Source organism: Perissodus microlepis, chromosome 11 (assembly GCF_051167445.1).
Source record: "Perissodus microlepis isolate ML-2025 ecotype Zambia chromosome 11, ASM5116744v1, whole genome shotgun sequence".
NCBI lineage: Eukaryota > Metazoa > Chordata > Actinopteri > Cichliformes > Cichlidae > Perissodus > Perissodus microlepis.
The window spans coordinates 20,746,069-20,760,462 of NC_140471.1; the positions used below are offsets into that span (position 1 = coordinate 20,746,069).

The window sequence follows — 14,394 nt, forward strand, 5'->3', positions numbered from 1 at the left end:
CACCACAACACTCACTGACTTCTACCTAAACTCAAGTTATTATTACTTTATACTGGCACAACTAAGCTTGCCATATTATTGTATAGCATATGTTCTTTCTCAGGGCAGACTTCCACCAATAGCACCTCATACAATATATATATATATATATGTGTGTGTATGTGTGTGTGTGTTTACAGTATCTGTAGATTACTAATGTAGAAATTTAATGAATTTATTACACACATATTAAATATACTTTTAAGATGTTTCTGATTCAAAAACCTGTGTCTCTGGATTCTTTAGGTTATAATTTTCTCAGAATGATAAAAGAAAAGAAAAGAAAGAAAGACAAGAAATGGTAAATGGCCTGTATTTGTATAGCGCTTTACACATTCAGTCATCCACCCATTCACACACAGGGGATGCAAGCTACATTGTAGCCACAGCCACCCTGGGGTGCACTGACAGAGGCGAGGCACCACCGGGCCCTCTGACTACCACCAGCAGGCAACGTGTGAAGTGTCTTGCCCAAGGACACAATGACCGAGACTGTCCGAGCCAGGGCTCGAACCGGCAACCTTCCGATTATAAGGCGAACGCCCAACTCTTGAGCCACGATCGCCCCTTGAAAAGGTGATATACGATCGAGAAATAAATAGATGAATAAATCAAGCTCTAAATGTAAAACAATGCGGAGCTTAATAAGTCAACATTAACGAACTCATGCAGGTGGTCTCACGCATGGGCATGAATGTTATTTGTTTGTTTTCCAGGGTGGAATGATTGTACGGTATCTTTAATTATGTTAAAAAATAAAAATGTTTCAGTTAATTTTGGATTTTCTGTAATCCACACATGTCAAAAGATATATACACAGGCTTTAATACATACACAGACTCAAATCTTTTTATAAGCGGTGCTGAAGGTTCTACGGTATCTTTTAAGCTGATGAGCCCATGACCTACAGGGAGTGCAGAATTATTAGGCAAGTTGTATTTTTGAGGAATAATTTTATTATTGAACAACAACCATGTTCTCAATGAACCCAAAAAACTCATTAATATCAAAGCTGAATGTTTCTGGAAGTAGTTTTTAGTTTGTTTTTAGTTTTAGCTATTTTAGGGGGATATCTGTGTGTGCAGGTGACTATTACTGTGCATAATTATTAGGCAACTTAACAAAAAACAAATATATACCCATTTCAATTACTTATTTTTACCAGTGACACCAATATAACATCTCCACATTCACAAATATACATTTCTGACATTCAAAAACAAAACAAAAACAAATCAGCGACCAATATAGCCACCTTTCTTTGCAAGGACACTCAAAAGCCTGCCATCCATGGATTCTGTCAGTGTTTTGATCTGTTCACCATCAACATTGCGTGCAGCAGCAACCACAGCCTCCCAGACACTGTTCAGAGAGGTGTACTGTTTTCCCTCCTTGTAAATCTCACATTTGATGATGGACCACAGGTTCTCAATGGGGTTCAGATCAGGTGAACAAGGTGGCCATGTCATTAGTTTTTCTTCTTTTATACCCTTTCTTGCCAGCCACGCTGTGGAGTACTTGGACGCGTGTGATGGAGCATTGTCCTGCATGAAAATCATGTTTTTCTTGAAGGATGCAGACTTCTTCTTGTACCACTGCTTGAAGAAGGTGTCTTCCAGAAACTGGCAGTAGGACTGGGAGTTGAGTTTGACTCCATCCTCAACCCGAAAAGGCCCCACAAGCTCATCTTTGATGATACCAGCCCAAACCAGTACTCCACCTCCACCTTGCTGGCGTCTGAGTCGGACTGGAGCTCTCTGCCCTTTACCAATCCAGCCACGGGCCCATCCATCTGGCCCATCAAGACTCACTCTCATTTCATCAGTCCATAAAACCTTAGAAAAACCAGTCTTGAGATATTTCTTGCCCCAGTCTTGACGTTTCAGCTTGTGTGTCTTGTTCAGTGGTGGTCGTCTTTCAGCCTTTCTTACCTTGGCCATGTCTCTGAGTATTGCACACCTTGTGCTTTTGGGCACTCCAGTGATGTTGCAGCTCTGAAATATGGCCAAACTGGTGGCAAGTGGCATCTTGGCAACTGCACGCTTGACTTTTCTCAGTTCATGGGCAGTTATTTTGCGCCTTGGTTTTTCCACACGCTTCTTGCGACCCTGTTGACTATTTTGAATGAAACGCTTGATTGTTCGATGATTACGCTTCAGAAGCTTTGCAATTTTGAGGCTGCTGCATCCCTCTGACTTTTCTGTGCCTGTCAAGTCCTTCTTTTGACCCATTTTGCCAAAGGAAAGGAAGTTGCCTAATAATTATGCACACCTGATATAGGGTGTTGATGTCATTAGACCACACCCCTTCTCATTTCAGAGATGCACATCACCTAATATGCTTAATTGGTAGTAGGCTTTCGAGCCTATACAGCTTGGAGTAAGACAACATGCATGAAGAGGATGATGTGGACAAAATACTCATTTGCCTAATAATTCTGCACTCCCTGTATTAACTTCTCATTAGTTATTGACACGATTGACTACAACAGTTAGTTTGTATTTGCCAACATAAAGAAGGATTTGTTTGACAGCCATCGCTAGAATGACCAATACTCTGAACAATGTGAAACTTCAAGGATCTCGGCAAAGATCTAAGAAGGAGAATTATGGATTTACACAAGTTGTGAAGGTCTCTTGGAGCCATTTCTAAACATCTACACATTCCAGGATCATCAGTGTAACTACAGGGGTCCAACAAAGAATGGCCACGCATCATACTGATATCTTCATAAGTTTATTTCTCTCTCTGTTATTCTCTTCAGCCACCGTGAAAACGTGTGGGCCTCTTGGACCACATGCAGAATAACATTAATGTTGTGGCTGTAGCCGCATCTGTAGCTCTGTATCCATGCTAGTTCTGACCCACAATGCCATGGTTGTGCTCTCAGCCAAACTCTGGCCATGTGACCATTACAAACACCTCCTCATACAAACTTTACAGCACTTTACATCTTTAACAAACCCTTATTTTGTAACCTCATATTATAGACAAGTAATTTAATAAATGCTACACTTTTATTATCTTATTCAATAAATTTTAACCCTTTCCAACAAATAAATGAATTAAATTAAACATGAATCTATTACAGAAACATATAAAACAAACACCTTTATTGTAACTGTCTCAGGGACAGTTACAATCAGTTCAAATAATTGTTATTTTGATGTGTCAAGCGTCACTGTCCAAAGTGAAGAGTTTTACACCACCATGGACTGAGAGGATGTCAACCAAAATACAAGCCAAATTCCAAGCTCCAAATTTTAAACCTTCAAGCTTGACTGAAATGTTCAGCTTCCTGCATAGACCATCCATCCAAATGCCTTCTGAAGGAAAGTATAACGGTCAGACCAGATAAAGCTTGAGCTGTCTGATCATAATACCTTGAGGCATGTTTGGAGAGGTAAAGGTGAGGCTTTCAAACCTATGAACGCTGTACCAGCTGTCAAGCATGGTGGTGGTAGCACCATGATCAGGGGCTGTTTTGCTGTCAGTGATACTGGTGCACTGCACAAAGTGGTTGGAATAATAAAGAAGGAGCATTGCCTTCAAATTATTCAGCTTCACCTTAAATCAATAGATAGATTGTTGAAACTTGGACAGTTAAAGGACAATGATCCCAAACACACATCAATACTGGTTTTGGAATCGATAAAACGGGCTAACTTTAAGCTTTTGAAATGGCCTTCCCAAAGTCCCGACTTCAACCTTATTGAAAATTTGTGGATTGTTTAAAAGCTGGGTTTGTGCCAGGAAATGAACTCAATGAACCAATTCTGCCAAGAAGAGTGGTCAAACAATGGGGGTATATGTATATATCTGACCCTGTGTGGATAATTTGAACCTTTGTGAATTTGGGAAAATCCAAAATAAATCCAGACTTATGGGCCCAACTTTTGTTTCTTGTAAGTTATTAAAGCTTTGCAATCATTCCACCCTGGAAGAAAAGCTATTATGGTCCCTCTGCATTAGGCTCTTGGTTTTGAGTTTTTTGTTTGTCCATTATTTTCTTTTCGGTTTTGCAAAGTTATTGAAGTTCATTTTCTGTATTATTTTATAGTTTGTTATAGTGTTATTTTGTATTTCCTTGTGCCTAAGTTTTGTTATGTCCTCATGTTTAGTATAGGTTCCTTATCATGTTCTTAGTTTAGTTATAGAGGACTCTGGGTTCATTAGTTCCTGTTAGCATTCCTGTTCTGTTCCTTCAGTCTCATCGTTGTGTTAGTTATTTTTGTCTTCCTTGTTCCTATGTTTATTTGTGTAAAGTTAATCCCATTTCCCCATTCAGTTGTCTTTCCTCCTGTTTTATTTTGGTAAGTGCTGCTCTGTGTTTGTGTTTTTTTTTTTTTTACTTCCCTGTCTCATTTGGTTAACTGCCTGGAGCTGTGTTCCCTACCTGCTCCCACTTCCCTCATTACCTTTTGTATAAATTAACCCAGTCTCTCCTTTTCTTTTCTCAAGGTTCAAAGAAATCATTAAGAGACCAAAGTTGTTATGACATTCATACCACAATGACTGGATGTAAATTTCTAACTGTAACTGTATGTATATTCATTGTAAATTTATATTTACATTGTGTCCACTTTTGGTGCATTTGTCATACAGCATGTGGCAAGCTGACTTAACCTAAAATTAACAGATGTTCAGTGATGTACTAAAGAGCAAATGCCAAGGAGAAAACCAAGGAAAAATGTACTCAAATACACTTTAGGAAACACAACTTACTCCCACAACTTATTCCCAAGTTACAGGCATATGCCTGTTTTAACCTGTTATCTGGTTTCATGATCACCTGGCTTCACGGTTCCATTGCTTCACAGAGACCCTCCTCTGTTCACTTGGGCAGGCTGATCTGGAGTCTGTGCTGTGGGCTTACGCACTTTTAGGACTGCTTTTGGAGTGCTGAGATGTGTGACCTGCGTTCAGTGTGACCTGGAAAGGTAAAACCAGCTCTGACCAGTTCCCATGCCGTCAGAGTGATGGGACAAGACGTTTCAGACTGAGGGCAGTCCATCAGACCAGCATAGACTGCTTCACTTTGGCTTGACAGGGTTTCTAGCTTTCCCCTTCCTCCCCCCACCCCACAGGAAACCTCCCCCTGTTGCTATCCCAGGATCAACTTTCTGCAACAGCAACCAAGACACCCTGTACCAGCTCTACTCCGAACCCAACGGCTCCAAATTTAGACACTGGAGACAGAGGGACAAACTCGAAGTTATTTCAGTATCTGAACTTCATGTCCCATTTAATTCACACCCTCTTATTCTCATTGCTGACACGACTCTTTTGATCTTTTCCATCTGGTAACTGTACACTGTGGGATTTATTAAATCATCTCACAAGTACTACAGTGTAGCATACCATGTAAAGATTTCTCACTTTAAAATTTCTTCTGTCATCTCTTTCTAATCTCTCTGCCTCTTCCATAAGAATTTGTTTTCCACAACCTGTGCCAGACCCACCTGGTTCCTATTTCCATTCATTATATAATTTTGTGTTCATATCAACTTAGATTATGTAATTCAGACAGGAAGATTTGAATTTCACACGGCCTCAGTATGTAAATCATATCTGGAACAAGCAGCTACTATGAATGTGAAATGGGTTTGATCAGATATCACAAGCATAAAACTCTTTAACGACATAGCAGGCCTTGCCAGTTTTTCAGACATCTAGCAGCCATGAGACAGAATGACCGACTTGCCATGTGTTGGAAAGCTGCCATGATACTGGGGTATAGTTTCCCTGAGCCACTATATGTTGAAAAGGAAACCGAGGGCAACTATTCCGCTCTCATAAAAAATTATGTCTCTGAGTAAAAGCCCTTCTGGAGTAACATGAACCAGTTTGTTCTCAGTTTAACTGCCATTATTTATCCTATTCTAAATACAGTATCAACACTGTTGCAGTACTAGTGTTGTCACCCACTCAATGACATGCTGGTGGTTTCTAAATGTTGGTGGCTGGAATTTCTTAGGAAGCTTCCATACAGTAGTAAATGGGATCATAAAAAAATGTTACAAGTTACTAAAAAGTTCCCTTGACATCACCACATGGGCCCTGCAGGGTCAGCCTGAGAGCGCACGATTCCCCTGTGCTGCATTCAAGTGCCAGGAGCTGATTTTGACAGCATGTTATGTGGACAAAAATACTGGGCCACTTACATATTACACTTAGAGCTTCTTGTGAGAGGTATTTCTTCAAGATTTTGGAGTATGTTTGGAGGAATTTTTGGACGTTCATTATTCAGAGGAGCATTTGTGAGGTCAGATGCTGATGTTGGTCCTGGCCCACATTCTCCTCTTTGGATCATGTTAAAGGTATTCAGTTGGGTTGAGGTCACAGCCTGTGTGGGCAAATAATGTTCTTCAAGACCAGACTCATCCAGCCAGGCCTTTATGGTGCACCCGGGTACAGTCGTGCTGGAAGGGAAAAAACCTTCTCCCCAAACTGTTCCCACCAAGTTGGAGGCAGAGGATTGTTCACGTTTTAAAGATTTCCCTTCAGCAGATACTCACCCCCAGAAAAACAGTCCCACAGCATTATTTAATCCAGCGATTAAGAGGCATGTCAGCTGGTGTTAGATGTAATGTACCACCAGCTGACATATGTGGATATTAACAACTCAGTAAAGGGTTTACATTTAATTTTTAGCCATTAAAAAAGTCCATTCTTGATATCAACAATTAACTTCTTGTTAGTGAAAAATACCCATTAGAGGCATCAGTAACTTCATTCAAAATGAAGCTATAATTCCATGTGGGCTAATTTGTGGTAAGTTAACTGCATTTGGGAGTATTAGCTACATGTAAAGCACTGCTTACTTTATAGTCAGAGTTTGTCTTTCGCTTTGTTTGTTAGAGATAATGGTGACACGTCTGAAATGGGGTTGTTGATCTGAAATGGAAAATCTCCTTTAAACATTATGAAAAACAGTTGTAGACCTCTGTAATTTTTGTTTTTACTAATAAAAGTTAAGAATTTATTGACTATTAATAGATAATAAAGAAAACTCTAGCTTAGTTTTTGGTTTACTGGAATTCTAATGTTAAAAAAATGATTTACAAATGACTTACAGATATATTTTCCACTGGTGACTTCTAACAATCTAAATGTTAAAAGGCTTTGGTGTACGCTTATGCAATCTAATACAGGAACGAGAGTCCCAGATGCTGCCGAGGAAAAATGAAACATGCTGCTGGCCAGTGGCTTGTCGTAACTTACGGTTGTCCACGCATAATATAATTTGGATATCTCCGAGGGCACTTGAACGCAGCTTCACTGGTATTCAGCGTCTCCCCTGCGTCACCGGTCCTTAAACTGAACGGCAGGTCAGGGGCGACGTGAGACAAGTAGGGCACCTCAGAGAAGGACAGTCCACCCGTGTGCCTTCAGCAGCAGCTACCTGCGCTCTGCTCCTCAGATATTTTCTTTTTTAATTTTAATTTTTCAAGTTAAACCAGCTGGTCGTTTTATTTTTTCTTTTCCAGATGACCGTGTCTCAAGAAAGGCCCATGACCTATGCCAAGATGAAAGGCCTTGTCTCGTTTCTCTCAGGTAAGAACATTAAATATAAATGTTTAAGATAAGCTTTACTTTACCTGTGATCTTAAAGCAAGCTCGTGTATAACATCTAATATAAAGATAAAAGCTAAAGAGGCCAAAAGAGAGTAATTAGTCATTACTGCATAAAATACCACAATGTTAAAATTATTTATCTTGGCTTGAAAGGTTCAGAAAGTCTCCATATAATTAGAGAAGTTTGATCACTTGAGAGAAGTGCGGTGATAAAGTGACACCAACCTTCTGCTGAGTAAATACAGCTGTTGACCTCTTATGTAAGGGACTAACCCCCTTCCTGTGCTACAGCTCTGCTCAAGGGGAAGAAAGGGGGCTTCAGTGACTTCTTGCACAAATTTGTTTCCAGCCAGCACCTCTGCCAACAGTAAGTTGGCAACAGTCATTTTTTCACAGCTTTTTTCCTTCGTGTTGAACCTCATAAAACAAACCCTCATATTCTGTGTCTGATCTCCTGATTGAAGCCTGGACACTGAGAAAATCCTGCGGAGACAAAGCAAACCGGGGAGAGGGAAGGAGGAGAAATCTACTTTGGTGAGTTCAGAGAGAAGACTTTTTTTTAAAGTCTTTGCTGAGTGTTGACAGAAGATGAAACTTGAGCTGACCTCCTGACCGTCTTGTCCCTCTATGTCTTTTCCTCAGAGCTCCACGAACACAGAAACCTCACAGTAAGTCATTTTCTCCCTTTACATCGGGAAATATTTTGTCTATGTTGTCAATGATGCACAATCTGGACTTAATAAAGTGGCCAGAAGGTTTTTTTTCTCATTCATGAGCTTCACCAGAGGCAACCTGAGAGTTATTTCTTATCATGCATTCACATCAAATTATTATGCATGACTTATTTGTACTCGGACGTGCATTATTAACTGTTTTCTGCTGTTGTATTAACCAGGATGAAGCCATCAGACTTCGACTACCTCAAAGTCATCGGCAGAGGAAGCTTTGGAAAGGTGGGGAAAAAAATCCTCAGCACCTACCCCCTGACCCCCCTTTAAGACAGCTGATTGGTCTGAAACATGAGGATTTGTTGTTGTTCAGTAGAGGAGAGATCCACAGCGAATTCTCAGTACAGAAAAACACATTTAGGCTCTGTTAAAACCTGCTTTTAAATCAGTTTTACACCCACTCCAAGTGACCAGCTTTAAGCATCAGTGCACCAAACAAGCACTGGTACCCTGGATGTTAATTTCTGGCAAATTTTCAGTGGTCATATCATGATATCAGAGAGGTGGCTGGTCAAAAACAAGTTACAGCTTTAGGAATCGCTCATTTCCCAACCATGATTCATTCTGTGTGAAAAATACTTTTCTAACATAGTCACAAATCTAACTCGTCGCTGTAAAACAGCTGGTTGCAGTTTTTTTACTGTCATTTTTTTATTACTTACAAACAAACAGAAAACACCTACATGCACTCACGAACAACCTGGATTGCCTCGTCTCTGCAGTTTGTTCCTGTAACATCAATATTTCAGTCCTTGCCCTGTCTCTGACACATAAACACAGTCCATTTCTTTCTTTTCTCTAGACATCGTACCTCTTGAATTCTTATCTGATGAGTCAACAGCTCCAGGACATTTTTTTTTTCACTCACTAATTTCAGCCATTTGTCTTGTGTTTGTGGGTCTGGCTCGTACCATCTCAATATTTCCTCTCATATGATGAAATTAGAGCACTATACATGACCTAGATATGTCATAATTTTTAAGAATAAACAAATGAGCACGCTTCCAAAAATATTTAATACCAGAACAAAGCCAAACAACACGAGAATTCCTTACATTTACTACTCTACACTGTCTCCAGCTTGGCTGTGTTATAGGTAAAAATGTACCAGCTGTGTTATAGTTTTTACAGTTTGTAAAATGTGTTTTTCTGATGCTGATGGGGTCAGATGGGAACTTTTTTTCCCCAGATTTGGTTGACCTTGTAAGTTGCTGTGTTTGAGGTTGGTGCTGTGAGATTAAATGTGAAAATTCAAACTTTTACAGGTGCTGCTGGCAAGACATAGAAAACAAGGGGGTTATTATGCCGTGAAAGTGCTCCAGAAACAGTTGATTGTCAAGAGGAAAGAGGTAATCTATCTATCTATCTATCTATCTATCTATCTATCTGTCTGTCTGTCTGTCTGTCTGTCTGTCTGTCTGTCTGTCTGTCTGTCTGTCTGTCTGTCTGTCTGTCTGTCTGTCTGTCTGTCTGTCTGTCTGTCTGTCTGTCTGTCTGTCTGTGGATAATGTATGTGTTGTGTCTCTGTAGCAGAAGCATGTGATGGTTGAGAGGAGTGTACTCCTGAAAGGACTACAGCATCCATTCCTGGTGGGACTCCACTTCTCTTTCCAGACACCAAACACTCTCTACTTTGTCCTGGACTATGTCAATGGAGGGGAGGTGAGTGTATAAGATTAAGGATTTCAAAATTTTCTGCATTCAGACATTCAGATGTTTAGTTGTTATGTATGCTATGAGTTTGTAGAAGTTCAGGTGTTGCTGTTGTGTTGAATTCCTCACTTTGCTTTCAGCTTTTCTACCACCTGCAGAGAGAGGGGTCATTTCCAGAACCCAGAGCTGCTTTCTATGCTGCAGAGGTGGCTGCAGCACTGGGCTACCTCCACTCTCTTAACATCGTCTACAGGTATATATATATATATATATGCATGAAAACACAACATTAGAAAAGCGGCAGCATAGTCACCCTTCCAAGTTTTTCTCGCCTCTGTGCTCTCTCTCTTTCTTTGTGCATGTTTGATTTAAACACGTTCTGCCTGCTTCATTTATTCATGCAGAGAATTCCCAATGAAATTTTCCCACTCAAATCCACCATGTTCTCTGGCGCCACATTAAAAATTAAAGAGTGAGGAAAAGCAATGTGAAGCTAAAGGAAACTAACAAAGAAACAACAGCTAATGTCAGATTTTGCAGGACTCATTGTTCTTTGTTTTTATGCAGAGACCTGAAACCTGAGAACATCCTGCTGGACAGTGAGGGCCACGTGATGCTGACTGACTTTGGGCTTTGTAAAGAAGGTGTGGCCACAGGTGGGGTCATGCACACCTTCTGTGGCACTCCGGAGTACCTTGCTCCAGAGGTGTTACACGGCCATCCATACAGCCCAGCTGTGGACTGGTGGGGACTCGGCACGGTGGCTTATGAGATGATCTGTGGACTGGTGAGTGCAGGTGCAGTGATCTCTTTCCTTTACATCATCAGCATCTTCACCTTAAGCCATCTCCCTCTTCCCCTCCCTCTCTCTCACAGCCTCCATTTTATAGTCGCAGTAAACTGCAAATGTTTCAGAACATCCTTCACGGCCCTCTGCAGCTACGCAGCGGCATCTCTAAATCTGCCTGCTCACTGTTGGAGGGCTTATTGGAAAAAGATGTCTCCAGACGCTTAGGAGCGAGCTGTGACATTGTAAGTGCCCCAACTAAAAAGAAGAGAAACAGTAATGAAACATGGCCACAGAAGGGTTAACTGTTATTGTGTTTCCAGGCAGAGCTGCAGGAACATCCCTTCTTCGCCTCTATCGACTGGGATGACCTCCTGGCCAGAAAAATCAGACCCCCTTTCATCCCAAAAGTGGTATGAGTGAATCAGAAATGAGCTCGACGCTCTTTTCTTTTTAACCGAGGCAACATGGCTCACTCCTCTCTCCTCTTCAGGCTGGTCCTTGGGATGTCAGTTACATTGACCCAGCGTTCACGCGACAACCTGTACCTGCCTGTGTGAACGACAGGTGCCAGGAGGCCAGGGTCAGCGAGGCCTTCCCAGGATTCTCCTACATGAATCCTGTGGTGTACCTGGCAGCAGAGCCGGTTTCATAACAACACCGAATCCTCCGGGGGCGCGTTTGTTCAGTTGTTTCTTTTTTACGTCATTAATTTTTAAGTGGGTGTCTATTTTTAAGAACTTGAGCAAAAAGATTTTTATGCTAACAGTGCAACATACTGTATGTTTCATTGGATGTTTTGTTTGTTTGTTTTGTGTTTTTGGCTATTGATGTTAATTCTATATGTGGTCGTGATGATGGAATGGGCTGGTCACTATTTCATGCATCCTCGCTGCTTTAATGCATTATATGAAGCACTCAACAGTTTGGAGTAGATTTATTTTTCAACACTTTGCATTTACAGGATATTAAAATATACAATGTGTACTGCAAAATTCTCATTCTAACATTACATTCACAGCTTACAAGTGCACTCAAAATACTTCACTGGCTGCTTTATTGCTGCATAGTGACAGAGCAAAATACAGAAAGCATCTCCATGCGGTGTTTAGATAAAAACAACAACAGGATGCCAGCCTATTGGCAACACTAAAACACAAATTGGATCCCAGCTCCGACTTCACGTGTGGTGTTTTGGTGTCTAATTTTAGTGATGAACAGAAAAAGCCCATCACTGTGGAGAAGCTAATGGGTGTCTTCCCCTCAAAAAAAAAAGAGAAAAAAGGAGAGCATCTGTTCTGATCCTTTCTACCTCACTTCACAAGACTGTGGAACAGTTTGGACACAGGGAGGGTGGCTTTCAGTCTGTCAGTAGATGCTGAAGGAGGCGTAGCTCTGCTCACTCTGGCATGTGAAGTAAGCAATCAACTGACCGTTGCAAATCATCAGAAACAAGCCACTGCCTAGGGAAAAATGAAGAGTGACATATTTGAAACAGCTAACCTCATGAAGTTAAGACTGATAGTAACCAATGAGCTGGCAGTGTTTGTCTTACCTAAAGCCAGCCACCACTGCCACACAGTAGGAAACTCCAACATTACTGCAACATGGAAACAAAACATGTCATTACACAATGCATTTGGTTATTCAAGCATGCACCTGGGTAGATGCACCGATACATTTCTGCTCACCTAGGCTGGTGATCATTACATGCACCAGTGTGACAGTGAGAGCGTAGTCCCAAACCCGCCTCTTCACCACTGCGGCAAACAGAAGGCCACTGCAAAAGTAGGTGAGCTCCAAGGACAGGAGGTTCACTAGAAAAAAAAAAGAGAAAATAGATTATGTGTATAAAGCTGCCACTCTGTGTCGACAGCATTGCACGCATTAGGTGTGCTCACCCAAGTATTTGGAGTTAGATTCGGTAGGTTCGGTCTTAAAGTCAAAAGGAATCAGTCCATCAAAGTGGTCCAACCTGAGATGAGAGATATGATAAAGTTACAGCAGACAAAACATTAAAGCGCAACCTATAAGTAAATATCTTAAAGTAGAATGACTAGAATAATCTATTAAATGAATATCTTGAATAAAGAAGGATAACCTATAAGTACAATGATCTGTTAGTAAATACCTTAAATAATGTAAAATGACCACTAAGTAGAATAACCTAAGAGTAAATAGCTTAAATAATGCAGAATGACCTATAAATAAAGTAGAATATCTTGAGCATAATACGATATGGCGAAACAAAATAGGTCAATAAGTTAAAAATTCCCCAAAAGAAGGAGCTCAAACAGAAAAATTATGAATGCAATAAGTAGAAATTAAAGTAAAATATATAACAGTTTGAATGGAATACAATAAAACATACCAACAAAAACATAAAAAGAAATATAATACATTAAAGAGACTGTGGAGAAAACTATTACAATAAATGTCATACATTTAAAAAGGATAATAAAAAATACCTTATTAAATGTAGTTAAAGAAAAATAGCATAGCAGTGCAGTTTGTAGTCTGTTTGATGTGTGTGATTGGTGTAACGTTTTTTCTCAGATTCTGAGATTAATCTTTGAATTCAGAGAAAAAAGAAATCTCAGAATTCTGAGATTAATGTCAGAATATTTACTTTTTTATTCACAATTCTGACATTAATCTCAAAATTCTGAGGTTAATTTCAGAATAGCCTCAGAATTCTGACATTAATTTTAGAACTCTAAGAGATTAATGTCAAAATACTGACTTTTTTATTCAGAATCTTGACAGTTGGATTCTGAATATTTGTTGCTATTTATTATAATCACCAATATACTTCCAGTTATTATAGGAGACAAACCCTCCTTTCGATCCCTTGCGCGTGCGTGGCTCTCACCTGAAGGCACCAAAGCAGACGCTCCCGATCATGTAGAAAAGCGAGTAAAATATGAGCAGACAAAGCAGCAGGTTGAGGAGCACGGTCTGTTGGGATGGATAGAGAATGGGGCGTAATTTGAAGATTCTTGTCCGTCAACGCTACATATTTTCCATATAACGCAACATGAGCAAACACCAACCTAAAGCTGAGGATTGCACTCTCACAGTATTATAGACGCAGATCCCCGCAGTGGGAGGGATATGCGTGGTCTGTAAGCAGGCAGACAGGCAGGCTCTTTTATGTGCTGCAGCCCGACCTGCTGCTGGTTTATAATATATAAGAGGTATGATATACATATTTAACGTGTGTGTTTACATTATATATAAAACAGCCTGTCATAGCCAGCTTATTCTGTTGTTTAACCGCACATAATTCCCACTTTCGATCCACGGCTCACAGAAACGCCTGAAAATCCACAGGACAGTCGGATAATCTCACAGCACACGATTTCCCCATCTTACCTTCGAGTCGACCGCTCTGCCTTTGAATGCCATCTCATGGTTTCCCTTTAATGTTTTATTCCCAAATAACGTGGGCTGCAGCAGGCTGCACGACCTCTGGTTAAATCCCACAGCTCTCCCCCTAACAAAGTGGACTCCTACCACCACCTAGCGGCCAACAGGAGACGCGGAGCAGCGCCGCCGCTTTTACAGCCCAGCTGAACTCGTTTCACCTCGTATCAGGGCGGCCTTTTT

General features: G+C 40.6%; 2 protein-coding genes across 2 annotated transcripts; one reads left to right on the plus strand and one right to left on the minus strand.

Moving 5' to 3' along the window:
* The first annotated feature begins 7,349 nt into the window (after positions 1-7,349).
* On the plus strand, positions 7,350-12,404 carry sgk2b (serum/glucocorticoid regulated kinase 2b). The gene is made up of 12 exons (XM_084943084.1): positions 7,350-7,596; positions 7,909-7,984; positions 8,082-8,151; positions 8,260-8,285; positions 8,513-8,570; positions 9,611-9,694; positions 9,876-10,007; positions 10,139-10,251; positions 10,566-10,785; positions 10,875-11,030; positions 11,109-11,198; positions 11,279-12,404. Exons 1-12 carry the CDS (start codon positions 7,530-7,532, stop codon positions 11,438-11,440), a joined length of 1,254 nt encoding a protein of 417 aa, XP_084799210.1. The 5' UTR covers positions 7,350-7,529; the 3' UTR covers positions 11,441-12,404.
* LOC146377688 (putative transmembrane protein 244) lies at positions 11,706-14,304 on the minus strand. The gene is made up of 6 exons (XM_084943086.1): positions 14,161-14,304; positions 13,658-13,743; positions 12,687-12,760; positions 12,477-12,602; positions 12,341-12,385; positions 11,706-12,248 (listed from the first exon to the last, which is right to left on the minus strand). The coding sequence occupies exons 1-6, from the start codon at positions 14,191-14,193 to the stop codon at positions 12,154-12,156; spliced, it is 459 nt and encodes a 152-aa protein (XP_084799212.1). The 5' UTR covers positions 14,194-14,304; the 3' UTR covers positions 11,706-12,153.
* Positions 14,305-14,394: the final 90 nt, after the last annotated feature.

Coding starts and splice junctions, on each gene's coding strand:
- sgk2b (XM_084943084.1), top strand. CDS start 7,530: ATGACCGTGTCTCAAGAAAGGCCCATGACCTATGCCAAGATGAAAGGC. Junction 10,008..10,138: donor ACTATGTCAATGGAGGGGAG/GTGAGTGTATAA, acceptor CTTTGCTTTCAG/CTTTTCTACCACCTGCAGAG. Junction 11,031..11,108: donor TAGGAGCGAGCTGTGACATT/GTAAGTGCCCCA, acceptor TTGTGTTTCCAG/GCAGAGCTGCAGGAACATCC.
- LOC146377688 (XM_084943086.1), bottom strand. CDS start 14,193: ATGGCATTCAAAGGCAGAGCGGTCGACTCGAAG. Junction 13,744..14,160: donor GCAGAGCGGTCGACTCGAAG/GTAAGATGGGGA, acceptor CCATCCCAACAG/ACCGTGCTCCTCAACCTGCT. Junction 12,603..12,686: donor ATCTAACTCCAAATACTTGG/GTGAGCACACCT, acceptor TTTTTTTTCTAG/TGAACCTCCTGTCCTTGGAG.